Source organism: Ceratotherium simum, chromosome 18, assembly GCF_057802395.1.
Source record: "Ceratotherium simum simum isolate JZ-2026a chromosome 18, ASM5780239v1, whole genome shotgun sequence".
Taxonomy (NCBI): Eukaryota; Metazoa; Chordata; class Mammalia; order Perissodactyla; family Rhinocerotidae; genus Ceratotherium; species Ceratotherium simum.
The window spans coordinates 48,346,610-48,362,052 of NC_141917.1; the positions used below are offsets into that span (position 1 = coordinate 48,346,610).

Here is a 15,443-nt window from a genome sequence, read left to right on the forward strand (position 1 = left end):
TGCACACATTACTTTAATTAAAAAAAAATAAATTGTGATCTTTACATTTTAGCTGGGTTGTCCATCAAAGTGGCTGCCATGGAAAAAATATCCTCCTTCTGGTTTTTCTTGCCTTGTTTGCTTTCTTTTCTGCTGTCTGCCTATTTAGATCTCAGTCATCTTTCAGGGCCTAGCTGAAGTCACGCCTCCTGACCCCTACTCCCCTTTTAAAATAGAACTTCTACAATGCTCATAAACAAAACATAAAACACATTTTAAAAATTTAGCACCAGGAAATCTTCCCCGACTGCTCTCATTCTCATTGACTTTACTCTACTCTCTACTTAGAGCCCGCACCACACAATTAGCATGTAACTACGTATTGTTTGTATGGTCTGTTATTGTGCCGTGTGTGTAAGAGCAGGTGAAGGGATGTGGGTGGAACTTGTTATGGGGACCTGGGCTAGGGTGTGGATTCACGGTCATGATATAGTGATGAGTGCAAGGGAGGCGTGGAAACAGCTAGCCCTGGGAAATTACAGAAAATTAGGTTGTGAGTTTAGAGTCGGGGTCTGGGAGCAAGTCCTGAGGCAGGGTTTGCACATGAGCTTGAAGCCAGAACAAGGCAGTACGTCAAGCACAAGAATTTGGTTAGAGATCCAGAAATCTACAGGAATGAGAGAGGGTATATTAGGGCATGGATTAATAATAAAAATGATGATGATATACCATGCTTAGTTCAAATACTGTGTGAAACATAATTGGTGTGTAACATCAGAACATCACAACAACATAAAAAATTGCTCAATTTTACCAAAATTGTAAATGTGATTATCCTTTGGCTCAGCAATTCCACATATAGGAAGTTATCCTAAAGAAATATTCACACAACTGTACAAAGTATGTGTATTCAACATAGTTGATAAGAGAAGGAGATAAAATGAAAACAACCCAAATATCTATCTAAATGTCTGTTTGTTTATACTTTCCTCTATTATTCACACATAGAGTAGAATAACAGCCAGTTATTGAAACAGAGATAGATCTATGAACACTGGCAAGGAAAGGGGTCCAAAAAATATTTAAAAAGAAACTTTCAGGACTGTATATATGGCATGATTTCTTTAAAATATAAATTACACAGGTATAATGATATATGTTTAATGGAATTTTTTAAAATATATTTTTCAAAACATCATCATCTACTTGTGTCAAAATCACCCAGACTGCATGTTAAAATACACATTCCTAGGGGTCGGCCCCATGGCACAGTGGTTAAGTTCAGCACACTCTGCTTCAGCAGCCCAGGGTTCGCAGGTTTGGATCGCGGGTGCAGACCTACGCCCCTCGTCAGCCACACTGTGGCAGTGACCCATATACAAAATAGAGGAAGACTGGCACAGATGTTAGCTCAGGGCAAATCTTCCTCACCAAAAAAAAAAAACACGTTCCTGGACGTCATACTAGATCTACTGATCTACTAGATCATACTAGATCTACTACTGATCTAGTAAACTAGATCTACTGAATTACAATCTCTGGGGACAGGACCCTAGAATCTGCATAACAATTAACCCACATGAATCTTGTCCCCAAGAAAGTTTGTGGATTACTGGATTAATATGGTATTAACAGAGGCTCCTCCCAGGCCAAGGAACTTGGAGGGCCAGTGGGGCTGCCTTTTCATTTTACTTTATGTTCTTCTGTATTTTTTAAGATTTTTATGAGCATTTATTTCATATGTAATAATCTACATCTACTAGAGATTTTTGAGGTTTAGAAGACTGAAACATTAACTATTGATTTTCTGGGTCATGCTAATGAGGAAATACGTTACCAATTTACCTTATTCAGGAGAAAGAAGATTGTCAAATCAAAGGCTACAAATTTGACAATATATAACAGAGTTATCAAACTTTCCCTTCATTTATTCAACAAACATTTGCTGAGCATCTGTGTTCCACGTACTGTTCTATGTGCTGAAGATATAGTGAAGAACTTCAGACAAGGTTCCTACCCTCAAGGAGCTTACTTTAGAGTATGGGAGGAGACAGACAAATCAAAAAGTAAATAAGGGCCTGGCCCTGTGGCTGAGTGCTTACAGTTCTGCGCACTCCACTTCAGGGGCCCAGGTTCGTGGGTTCAGATCCCAGGCGAGACCTACTCCACTCACCAGCCATGCTGTGGCAGTGTCCCACATGCAAGGCAGAAGAAGATTGGCATAGATGTTAGCTCAGGGCTGATCTTCCTTAAGCCAAAAAAAAAAAGGAGGATTGGCTGTGGATGTTAACTCAGGGCGAATCTTCCTCAGCAAAAAAAAAGAAGACGTAAATAATGGAGCAAGGTTATTGTAGGTAAATAATGGTAAGTGGTAAGTAACAGCGTAATGTGATAGAGAGTAAAGTGGGGCTGAGGAGGGGGTAAGGGAAGGCTATTTTCAGGATGTGATTTTTGACTGAGAGGAAAGATAAGAAGAACCAGTCATGTGAAAAGTTGAGCAAGAGCCACAATCCTGACCTGGGGAAGATCTTGGCATATTTAAGGGACAGACAGGAACTCAGTGAGGCTGCAGCAGAGTCAGCAGGAGAGTGGTACTAGACGAGGCCGGAGAGGTAGCCAGAGCTACATCATGTACAGTTCTGTAAAGAATTTAGATTTTATTCTAAGAAGCTGGTAACTGGTTTTAAGAAGGAAGTGATATTATCTCTTTTGCATTTTAAGTGGTTACTTTCATACCCTTTGACCTGACATTTTTACTTAGAGGAATTTGCCCACAAGAAAAAAGTTTTACAAAGATGTTCATAATGAGAATTTTTTATCAGTAAAATATTGAAGACAACCCAACAATACAGTGAATGTGTAAGTAAAAAATGATTTAGAAATATATGGAATACTATACAGCTATTAAAAATTGTAAGCATATGAATTATAAAAACACACAGAAACAGTCATAAGAAATGAAGTCAAGCCAAAAAAATCTTTTAACAGAGAACTAAATCTACAATGTAAAAAATGTCTTTAATATATTTCCACTGTTGTAAAATGTATTTATTCTGTCCTAGCTATGCTCCATTGATGGTATATAACATATATTTTCAATTTAAACAAGAAATTAAAACAGGCATAAAAAGTAAGTTTGTATATCAACAAAGATTAGGAAAATAAGGTTGTTTGGGGGCTTAATATTTATTGGAATGTTTGTTTTCTGAAGTTGGTTAAATCATAACAAAAAAAAATCAAGTACTATCCTTTAACAACAAGAAATATTTCAGTGAAACCCATTCTCTCTAGTTGTGCTTGACTTGGACTGAATACATTGAGAAAACTAATACTGGTCATAGTTTTTGAGGAAGATTTGCCCTGAGCTAACATCTGTTGCCAATCTTCCTCTTTTTTTGCTGGAGGAAGAGTCACCCTGAGCTAACACCTGTGCCAATCTTCCTCTACTTGTATGTGGGTCATCGCCATAGCATGGCCACTGATGTGTGGTGTAGGTCCACACCCGGGAACCAAATCCGGGCCACTGAAGTGGAGCGCACCAAACTTAACCACTAGGCTACAGGGCCAGCCTCAGTCATAGTTTTTTAAAATAATAAAGATGCACAGCACACTATCAATTATTTTGTTTCACATCACTGATGCTCTGTGACAACTGTTTACTAATGAATTAATAAGAACTATTGTAAGGATATATAAATGATTTTCAATTTAGATATATTACTACAAACAGTGAAAATACCACTTCCTGTTATTTCTGAGTTCATACTCATAAATTACTGAAAATCTAATATAAGGAGAAACTTGTACACCGCCTATACTTGAGAAGAATTAGTCATCTAAATTAAAATTAAAGCAAACATTACATTAATAAGCGTAATGGTTAGGACTATCTCAATGTAGACAATAATTGAATATGATACCACATTATTTGATATTTTTATATAGATCTAAGTTCAATATGGACCTTAAAAGGCTTTATACATTAGCTCTCTACCAACAGCTTACCATTAATACAATCCAATACACTATCAAAATGTATAAGTAAAAGCATACTATCAAAATAAGTTTGATAAAGGGGCCAGCCCCGTGGCATAGCAGTTACATTCACGAGTTTCACTTTGGCAGTCCTGGGTTCACCAGTTCGGATGCTGGGCGCGGACCTACTCACCGCTCATCAAGCCATGCTGAGGCAGCATCCCACATAGAAGAGCTACAACTCTACAACTATGATATATACAACCAGGTACTGGGGCTTTGGGGAGAAAAAAGAAAAAGAGGAAGATTGGCAACAGATGCTAGCTCAGGGCCAACAAAAAAAATGTTTGATAAGTATATATCAAAAAGTGTAAATGAAAGAATTAAAATGAAGGTGGACTAGGAAACTAATCAATCAATGTCTATTCAGTACCCAGTCCCTAAGTGGCCAACGTACAGAAAATAATGAATTACGGGAATTCAGGGATAATCAATAGTTCTCAACCAGTTGTACATACACCTCAGAATCTCCTGATGAGTTCTTAAAAAATAGACCACATTAAGTTCCCCCCTGGCGATTTTAAACCATTAGGCCTGGAGTAGAGTCTGTGCTTCTAAATTTGTTTAAAATCTTTCTTGGGTGCTTCTGATGATCATGGCTGGGGAAGAATCTCCCAGAAAGGACAGTCATTATAGATTAGATTGGGTGGAGAAAGCTCCATAAAGAAGGAAGTCTTCAAGTGTGCCTTGCCAGACAGAAAGGCTTTAAATAGAGAAGAAAAGAGAAGGGCAAATAATTACTGTGTGAGCAGAAACTGAGGCAGGAATGTGTGAGGTATTGTTATAGGTAGGGCATTCTTCAAAGAATTCAAGGCAAATAAAGATGGTCATGTCCACTGAATGGGGTAATTAGAAGGTAATTGTTGACTTTTGAAAATACAATTCAGTAGGGCATTGAATCCAGACTTAGGGGTTAGGAAATGAATGAGTGATGGGGAATCAAGGCAGTGGGTATTCAGAGTACTCATTTGAGAATTTGGCAGGGGAGGGAAAGTAAATAATAGAATGGAATTTAAAGAGGAAGAGAGGGATCAAGAGATTTTTTTTTCCCCCAAGAGAAAGGAGCCTGAAATATTTGCAGGTAGTGGAGAGAAATCCAACGGAGAAGAAAAGAGTAGATATTTTAGAGCAGGTAAAATTGGGATTTATATCTCCCAGGTTTTTTAATGTATTTAATGTAGTTTAAGGACTAAAAATAAATTACAGTGAAATTACACCAGTTTAATTAGAATTAAAATCTGAGTAAATTTAATGGAAATGGGAATCACTGACAACCAAAACGTATCCAAAAAAGTCCAGGGCAGAAAGCGGACAACGAAGTCAAAGAAAGTTTCTGCCAACCTTACCCATGGATCTTAGATCCACAAACTTTGTGGAAGTAATTGAGAATAGACGCAAACATTGGATGGAAAATTTCTAGTAAGAAGATATAGACAAGTACGTATAATCTAAACTAGAACTGGAGCTAAATTGTGCCTCTGCTCTTCCCCAGAGGAGCAGGTAACTGGTTAAGGTGAGTGCCAGCTTCTGCCTCAAACCTCACTCACTAGCGTAACAGCCTCTTCCTTGGAATAATCTCTTAAGGTTTATGTATAATGACCCTAAGGCAGAGAAATTTTTTTAAAAATCTAGGCATAATAAGGAGATTGGCTTGGCTAGATTAAAATAACTATGATTTTTTTGAATGGTTTATTAACTCAGGATAGGATAGGTCAACAGCAACCATTCTTAATAGGATATGACTTGATGGAAATGATCCTTGAGCAAGGTTATTCTATCAGTTAAGGTAGGATGGACTTGAGTGGGTAAAAGAATACAGACAGATCTGTAACGCTCTTGCTATCCTCTCAAATGCGAGGTAATGAGGGCCAGAGCCAAACTGCGAAATGTTTAATTTTATATCACTGGACATAAAATTCCAGTTAATGATTTGAGGATAGAGTACCAGGTTATTTTTTATAGGATGGTTTTGTTTTTTAACTTCTGTTATACTTTATAAATACCAAAACATTATCACATTTTATTATTCCATTTGACCCTCACAAAAGCTTTATGCAGTTAAGAGAATGGAAGTTATTTTTCCAGGCTGTTCAAACAGGTGACAGAGATTCAGAGCAGTTTAACAAGTTAATTCACTGAACAAATGACTGAGTACCTACCATGTGCCAGTCACTGTTCTAGTTAAGGTTATATATCTTGCTAATGACTAAACTAGAGTCAGAATTCTTGACCCAGGATGTTGATGGAAACATAGCCACACTGCATTCATTTACGGCTGCCATAAATTCATTCAGGAGGCCACTCGCACACAAAGCCTAAAATGCAAGTCTTGGTAAATATATATGCCGGGGTGTACCAAAAAACATAAGCCTTTTAGATATGACCTATAAAAGAAAGGTTTGTGTGTTTGATAAGTGACATCTCATACATTTTTTATAGAGCAGGATGATGTACATATTTTTAATATACCTTTGTATATGGATTAAAGGTTTAGATTTAATTACATAACCCACAGGGTGCAAAGTATGTGTCAGCAACCATGATAAAACATAATATTTTATGAAGCAATTTTAAATTTAATAGCTGTATAGCTTGATTTCTTTGCATTTTTTAAGAATTTGCAAGCAAATAAATAGATGATTTATACCTTAGTCATAGAGACGTCAGAGAATGAGTTCTACTAGTCAGGAGCTCAAAAAGTTCAGATAAAACTCTTAAGATTATTTTTTTTAAAAATAAAAACTGAATCTTGATTTGGTCAAATCTTATTCTGAAACAAAGGTCCTGAAGTGAGATTTACAGTAATGTCATTTCCGGAATGTAAAAGCAGAAGTTATTTTCTAAGTTGTTTACCCAGTATTTTTTTCATAGAAATCATTCCTACTTTAGAATGGATTTAAGAAACTTCGTTCTTTTGACAAGTATGCCTTCAATATGTTCAAGTTACAGATGGAGCCCGAGTCTTTTCAGTTTTTTTAGGGTCTACTTGACTTGATTAGTTATATTAAGTTGAAAACTCTAGGCACGTGCATCTGTGCACATATGCACTTCACACACACATACATCCAGTTTCCAATTTTTTAATTTTAAAACCGTGTATTTTTAGTCATTATTACAGGGAGATTCACAAGGACTAAATAAAGCAGGGCACAAACACTGTGTTTCCTTTCATATGAAGTCCCAATACTAGAAGCAAAAGTCACACGTGCCGAGGTTTTACACGGTGCTGTAAACAGTTTCCCTGGTCCCTGTCCACATGGCCTTTCTGCTCTGCCAGGATGGAGAGTCTTGCCTTCCACAGGCTGATGTGGTCAGACTAGTCAAGTGACTCTGCAAAAAAGGCACATTCCTTAGTCAACCATATGTGTCTGCCCTCTGTCCTCGAATCATAGTTATTGGCTTTATGGGCCAGGGTAAATAAAGCCTTGAACCGTACAGCAGAGACAGGACACCAGCATCGGATGCATCATACACGGAACAGTCAAGGCCGCCCCACCGCAGGGTTTCTTTTTGACCGACAATGAGCTATAAGGCAAGGCCATGAAGAAGCGGATCTTCATTCTGACTTAGGGTGGTGACACCTCAAAGTTCTTCCCTTCCTCCATAACTGGATGGGAAACGTTGGGACGGTTACTTGGGCCAGCCACCTCTAAGGGGCAACAGAGCTGACATTCTCAGATGAAACCCTGAGCCCGGCTGCCAATGGCAAACCTCTAAATCCACATCCCTCAGCACCGCGCTCCACCCGGAAAGCCCTGAAACCACAGGACCCTTGATCCATCCCCGCGACAGCGCCAATTCACAGAAGCCAGAGAGACAGGAAGGCACCGGCGGGCGGCTTCCCGCCTCTTCTAGGCCGCGCGCTGAAATCAAACGCGACGCCGGATCGTTGGGAGCCGTGCCGCGCGCGCTCCGCTCCCTCGCCCGGCCCAGCGGCGGCCGCCGCCCACCCGGCCTGCCGCGGCGCTGGGCGGGGCCGCCTTGAGGCGGCGGTGACAGGCTGGCCGAAGAGGAAGAGATGCGGGCGGCGCGCTCTGCGCAGGCGCGCGGCGCCCCGCCTACCCAGCGTCGGCTCCCGGGCGGGCGGCGCGGGCCCTCCCACTCTTCCCCGCGCCGCCTCACGGCGCTGGCCCTCGCTTCACCCCGACGCCCGGGCGTGCCCGTCCTCCCGCCGGCCTGCAGGCCCGGGGCCTCCGTCTGCCAGCCCGCCGCTGCTCCTCGCGGCCCCGGCTCGCGTTCAGGCTGTCGCCCGGGCCGGCGCGGCCGCGGGCCACCGCTCCCCCTCCCACACCTACCCCGCCCCCTCCCCGCCTTTTCCGCCCTCCCGTCCCCCTCCCTCGGCCCGCCGCCGCCGCTCCAGATGAGGTGATGGCAACGGCCAACTTCGGCAAGATCCAGATCGGGATTTACGTGGAGATCAAGCGGAGCGATGGTGAGCCGCGCCGCCGCCCCTGCCGGCCGGGCCCCGCGTTCGGGTGTGCACGGAGGGGACGCGGCCGCCGGCCGCCCCATTGATTGCTCCGCCGGGCTGTGGGGGCGGGAAGGCGGCGGCGGCGGCTGCGGCGCTTTTGTGTGTGGGGTGTGTGCCAGCGAGGCCGGCGTGGGGTCCGCCCCGGGGGCCGCTGCAGTGCCGGGGGCGGGAGGGCCCTGCGGGGGGCCGGGCCGGGGTGGGGGAAGGGCCCGGGTGTCGCGGGCCGCGTCTCCGGGGGCTTCGGCGGGCGCGGTGGAGGGTCCCGGGCCGGAGGCCCCTCGCTTCTCCCGCGATCTCTATCTTCCCCGGGGACTCCAGCCCGGGGGGGAGCAGGGACTGCGGGCTGCGTTTGGGATGACCCAGCCTCGCGCTTCCCCCCGGCGTTCTCGTTTTTCGGCCTCATCTCCGAGGAGGTGGGGGATGGGAAGCGTGGAGCCCAGTGATTTCAGTTTTTAGAGAACCGACTACTGGTCGGAGGCCGAGGTGGGAGAAAAAAGGCCGACCCGTTGGTTTCCATTGCTGTCTGGTTGTCAGGCTTCTTCGGCTTTGGTTTCTCGAGCATGCATCTATCTTTTTTTGCTAGTCCCTTCCCTGGAAGAAGGATGCGGAGAATGTCGCGTTCAGCCATGAATAAGGGTGGGGGAGCAATGGGAAGAAGTATTCGATAAGCTTCTCAAAGGTGATGAGACTGAACGGGAAGGAGAAGGGATGAGCCGAGTCAATGCGATGCGAGGCACTAGTGAGGGAGTGGGGGCGGGCGCCGGATGTTGATATTTTCACACCCTCTGGAGAGGTAACCGGGAGAAAAGTGCAAGGCGCGGTGAAGCTACCTGCTTAATTCAAAAAAACAAAAAGCCTTAGGCTTATGTATCTTTCTATAGGTTCCTCTTGGGGAAAATGTTTTATGTCACTAGCTTGGGGTGTGGAGTGAGACACCAGCCAGGCTTGGAAATAATTCATATAGTAAAGGACAAAACGCATGGAAGGAGATAAGTAAAATTTTCTTTCAGTTCGAATATTGAAAGAACTAGAGGTGTGTAATATCAAGAGATGTGCAGTGTTCTTGCCTCCATCTCCCTTATACCCGTACCTTTCATGTATGGCGTATTTATTATCCTCTAGCCTAGTCGATAGTAACGTTATTATCACATCCACAACTTCTTGGTTTCTACCAAGTTTGACCAAGTTATGTGAAGCTAGATGGACTTGCATGTTATGTATGCGATGTACTGGAAGACAGTATATAGCTAATGATTTTTTTCCTTCATTTTATTTGGGATAATTTGTGTTAACAACTGGAAGCATCATTATCCTGTATGTGAAAAGGTAAACTACTTCGAGCTTTAGAAGTACCAGTAACACTAATGAGAAAGATGTGTCTCCTTTCCTTGGGTTGAGTTTCTTATCTCTTAAAATTACTTTTCCTTAAACAGTGCTGTTACAGTGCTGTTCCTGTCTTTTCTGTTTTAGGTGAATGCGAGTTCACTGTATACTAGCAAAAGTAGGATTTGCATATTATTTAAAGTTTTGAGGTGCAATAAAATGTGTAAGTCCTTTACATGCTAAGCCTTTAACTATGATTACAGTGTTACTATAAAATCTATCAGAAAAAAATAGTATCAGAAGACATTTGAAAGGTTTGTATACTTTTATTTTTTCTGGACTAACATCTTACTTAAACGTATTGGACTTGAAACCATTATGGTTCGTTAAGGGTTTTAGGATAGAGGTTTTTAATACTCTTTCAGCCTTCACTTTCTGTCTATACCAGAAACCCATACATATAAGAGCTTTGTGTTTAAGTGCTAGGAACTTAAAAATCACATTTCAAAGCAGTTTGCCCATGAGAAATAATGGAAATCATTACAATGTGTGATTGTCCTACCCTACAGTCGTGTACATATTTATGCGCCTCACATGCATGATGGAGTTGGTGGAAGGTAGAAGATAGTAGAGAACTTGAAAAGAAGGAAATGATCGTTTGCATTGGGTGGTGATGTTTCACTGTAGAAATTGGTGTCTGGGAGACTCCCCTCAAGCTTTCCCTTTTTCACTTTAAAGAAGCGGTTTTGTTTCCTCCCACTTCTATAGCACATCTGTTTTGGATAAAAACACTGGTGGTGTTGTAACAAAAATAAACTTTGTAGTTGGATGAGCATGAATGTAATGCCTGAGACAGTGGAAATTACATGAGTGAAGAAGGGCTGCTCCAGACTGCTATTAACTGGTGACTTGATGTTTTTGTGCAGTTTGCTAATGGTGATCCTTGTCCTTGTTTCAGAGCATGCCTCTCCCATCAGTGATGCTCATGTATTAATAAAACATGTTCCAGGGGCAAACAGGTAAACTAAAATGGATTTATTCCTATGTTTGAAGACCCTGCTGGAAACTAATCCCAGTAAGTCTTCACTGATTACTAAAACCAGATGGCCAGTCAGCCTCTGAATTCCTAAGTCATTCTGTATCACTCATGAGACAGCATATTTCCTTAAGTATTAATATTTGAGTACATTTCTCTTAATATTATGTTTTCAAACTGCAGTGGAGAAGGGGCAGTGTGGAGAATGCGGTTGAGGGATGGCAGGCTACCCACACCCACTTCAACTAGAGCCCAGGGTGTTACAGGATTAAAATATTTACTAATAGACTTTTTTTTTTTTCTGTGAGGAAGATCAGCCCTGAGCTGATCTAGTCACAGTATTGATATATGTGATCTGAAGAGAATCATAGACTGTTTTAACCAGAAAGATCCTTGAAGTTAATCTAGTTCTCTTTTTTTTTTTGGTCAGGAAGACTGGCTGTGAGCTAACATCCATTGCCAATCCTCCTCTTTTTGCTGAGGAAGACCGGCCCTGAGCTAACATCTATTGTCAATCCTCCTCCTTTTTTGCCCTTTTTCTCCCCAAAGCCCCAGTAGATAGTTGTATGTCATAGTTGCACATCCTTCTAGTTGCTGTATGTGGGACGCGGCCTCAGCATGGCAGGACAAGCGGGGCGTCGGTGTCCGCCTGGGATCTGAACCCCGGGCCGCCAGTAGTGGAGCGCGCGCCCTTAACTGCTAAGCCATGGGGCCGGCCCACTAATAGACTCTTTAATTCATCTGTGTATCCCTCCATGTGCCTAGCAGAGTTCCTGGCATATCGTTTTTGAGTGAATCATTCATTATAGGATTTTTGGTTTTCAAACATTATTTTCATTAACCATTCAGATAAAATCTTAACCAGGAAGTGAAACTCTTCCATCTATGCTCATTCTGTGCTGCTACCTCCCTACTCTGGCCCCCCACACTCCCTACAGGCCTCTAAGTTACTAAGATCCCCAGAGTTGACTGAAATTGAGTGGTCTGCTAAGGCTAATCTGACTTTTCTGGTATTCTGAGGTTAGAAGTGGCAGAGGTTAGACTTGGACTCCTGAGATTGTTCTCAGCCACAGGAGAGAACCTGATGTGAAATTAGGCTGGTTTCTGGAAATGGACACTCATATATAATTTATTTTCTTGCTTGTGTCTTCCAATTATCTTTCTGATTCGGTTCCTTTTTAGAATCCAGTGACTCTAAAAAATACAATCTTACTATTGTTTAGCTAGATTGTCTTTAGGGGAAATTTAAAAACTGTACTGTTAAAACATTTCTTTTCCATTCTGTAGTAGGTGTGACTACCTTTTGGTGACTGCAGGAGGCATGAGAAATGTTTTGAATATTTGGAAGTGGCAACTAAGATGGGATTGTTCTTTGGGGTCTCTTAGTCACAGTATTGATATATGTGATCTGAAGAGAATCATAGACTGTTTTAACCAGAAAGATCCTTGAAGTTAATCTAGTTCTCTTTTTTTTTTTGGTCAGGAAGACTGGCTGTGAGCTAACATCCATTGCCAATCCTCCTCTTTTTGCTGAGGAAGATTAGCTTTGAGCTAACATCTGTGCCCATCTTCCTCCATTTTGTGCATGAGATGCCACCACAGCATGGCTTGATGAACGGTGTGTAGGTCGACGTCCGGGATCCAAACCCAGGAACCCTGGGCCGCCTAAGCAGAGTGCCTGAACTTAACCACTCCGCCACCTGGCCAGCTCCCTAGTTCTCATTTTTATAATTGTGGAAACTGAGTTCCAAGTCACCGTAAGTGATTTGTCTAGATTCATACAGCTTGTCAGCGCCAGCCAGGAACCTGTCTTGCATGGCACGGAAACCAGACTATCTATCAAGAACTGTGACAGGAAAAAGGAGAATTCTCAGTTATTTGGGAACCATATACAGCTTTCTACAGCCCAATCAGGGTGTGGGAAATTGCTTCTCACTCATGGGAAAGCCAATAGAGAGCAGTGTTTTGGAGCCCAATTGGAATGATCTGGTAAAACGTGATAATGGAATAGTTACTAGAAGGTCAGAAAATCCAAAATTATGGGACGAAAATATCCCTGTTTCTTAATTAAATGTTGGTGAAAAGAATGCTTTAATTAAGCATCTAAAATCCAGAGGAGGGGCCGGCCCCATGGCTTAGCGGTTAAGTGCGCGCGCTCCGCTGCTGGCGGCGCGGGTTCAGATCCTGGGCGCACACCGACGCACCGCTTCTCCAGCCATGCTGAGGCTGTGTCCCACATACAGCAACTAGAAGGATGTGCAGCTATGACATACAACTATCTACTGGGGCTTTGAGGGGAAAAAAATAAATAAATAAAATTATTTAAATAAATAAATAAATAAATAATAAAAAAATAAAATCCAGAGGAAACTGAAGATTTCAAAGAACCCATCGGGAATCTTGGAGTTTGAGGCAGGCATTCTTTAGAAAAGATTTTAAATGACCTAATTTTCTACCTACTTTGCCTTATCTATTCTTTCACTAGTTCATCTTTACATGATCTTTACACATCTTTGAATGATCGTTCAAGTACTATATAGGTTTTTGGAGAATAGACCGTGTGAATTTAGGTAATAAAAATGAACCACATAGCAATGTAGTTGTTCTTTAGGTACGACTATGTGACTCTATTATGGAGTGGGTGAAACAGGGAAATTTGTGGATTAATAATTTGCTTTTACGTGGTGACTAGCATGATAATGGTTCCATTTATGTATTTGTTAGGCCTGCATAGTTTTCCAAACAGGTATATCTTAATTGGATCCTCGCAGAGACCCTATGAGGTAAGCAAGGTAGGAAGGTGGTAGACTCATTGTTTTACAGGTGAAGAATCTGAGATTGGATTATTTGCCAGTATCACATGGTTATTAAAGGGCATGGCCTGGACCAAAGCCTGAGTCCTTTCACTCCTAGCTCTCTCTTTAAAATGCTTGCATATGTTTGCTGATGAGGGTATGAAGTTGTATACTTTGTGTACTTTGACTTTTTTTTTTTTTTTGAGATATAAAAGCCCCTGTAGTAAAATTCTTTCTACTACTACCAGAGAGGCTCAGAAAACCTATCGTTGATAACATTGCTTAATTTTTCCAAATTGGTGAGATCAAATTGAATTCTGACGTTTTATTAGCTATAAGGATTAAGATTCAGCAATCTAAGGCTTTACAGCCCTTTTCAATAGTCAGTGACTTGTTGCTTCTGTAATTACCACAGTAAGTCAGGGATCTATATTTATTGCCTAGTCACTTGATTCTTATGACAAAAATTTTGAAACTTCAGGGAAAGGCTATGTGTCAACTTGTTTTATGTGTCATAATTTTAAAAATCTAGAGAAAGTAGCAAAGAGCAAGTTAAGCCTGTGTCTGAATAGAGAAGAAGGTGTGAGTGTGGAAAATCCAGAACAGGATTTCTTGAGAGGTAGCCAGACCCATTCTTTCTAGTCACAAGAACATTCGTCATTAATATTCCATTAATTTTTGTGCAGAACTTAATTCTTGGATTCAGCCACCCACTTTGCTTTTAACACCTCTTTCCTGTAACCTGAAATATCTTTAAAGGTGTTTATTTGTTTTGAGATCATAGTTTTGAGCTTAAGAATAGCTATAATTTTTAAGCCCCTAATAAAACTAATTTTCACTTTTCTGATCCGGTTGTGGAGCAAATATAGGTTAGGTTGTCCTTCTGTCACACCCCATGTCTTTTGGTTGAAGCAATACTAATGGTATTATAGTGCCTAGGTGAAAATAGACGTTTGAACCTCACCATATTAAACATTTAAGTGCTTGATTACACATAGTGCATGCTGGGCCATGTACTTACTATAGAGAGCTAAATAAATTCAAGTTTATGGTCATTGAGATTTGTCTAGTGAAAACTTACACAAAGTGAAATCTTTTCATTGTTGGTTAACCTTAAGTTTAAGTTAACTTTTTGTTACTGTCTCCCAAGAGTAAAATGAGGGGGGAGATGTCCCTTTTAAAACTCTTGTGCTTCTAAATCTAGTCCTTGCCTAGGGCTTTCTCATTTTTGGTACTGCTTATTTTTTTCACTACCCACTGTAATCCAGCTTTTAATTCAAATGGGCATTTAGCAGGATATGAGGGTATTTTGGTATATAGACCTTAAATGATTATGCCATAATCACAAAATAATGTGATCTCATATTTCTGTTTTCTTATTGCAGATTTAATTAAATACACTTTTATTAATAGGCAGTTATATATCAGGCATTCTGATAGATGTTGGAGATACAAAAAAGAATAAGGCATACACGGTTCCTGCCCTCAAGAGCAAATAAATAAATGATGGATATATAGTGTGAATAGTACTGATAGAAGTATGCCATTCTTTGTGTACATCATTACCACCTCCCTTTTTAGGTTTAGGCTCTTTAGACTCTTGAAGTTATGAGTCTTCTGGGTGGAAAATGCATGTCTTTCAGGCTACTCCTTTCACCTCTTCTGCTCATCACCAATATCCATTATCCGTCATGGCTTGCTTTCCTGATGAACCCATATTCAGCCTCACAATTCTTTATACAGCACCACCAGTCCTGGTAGCCCCTGTCAGTCAGTTGAAATCGGCATTATTTGTCATTACTGG

The 15,443-nt window shown here is 41.5% G+C and overlaps 1 protein-coding gene across 3 annotated transcripts in view; it reads left to right on the top strand.

Moving 5' to 3' along the window:
• The first annotated feature begins 8,140 nt into the window (after window positions 1–8,140).
• The window catches only part of KIF2A (kinesin family member 2A), a 65,193-nt gene continuing 57,890 nt past the window's right edge, over window positions 8,141–15,443 (top strand). For 2 of the 3 annotated variants that reach the window (XM_087443313.1, XM_087443314.1), the window contains exon 1: window positions 8,144–8,446. In XM_087443313.1, coding sequence (XP_087299439.1) covers window positions 8,383–8,446 — 64 coding nt within the window. In that variant the 5' untranslated portion in view covers window positions 8,144–8,382. Of the gene's footprint in view, window positions 8,447–15,443 lie in introns of all 3 variants that reach the window. The other variant, XM_087443315.1, reaches the window with a different exon arrangement.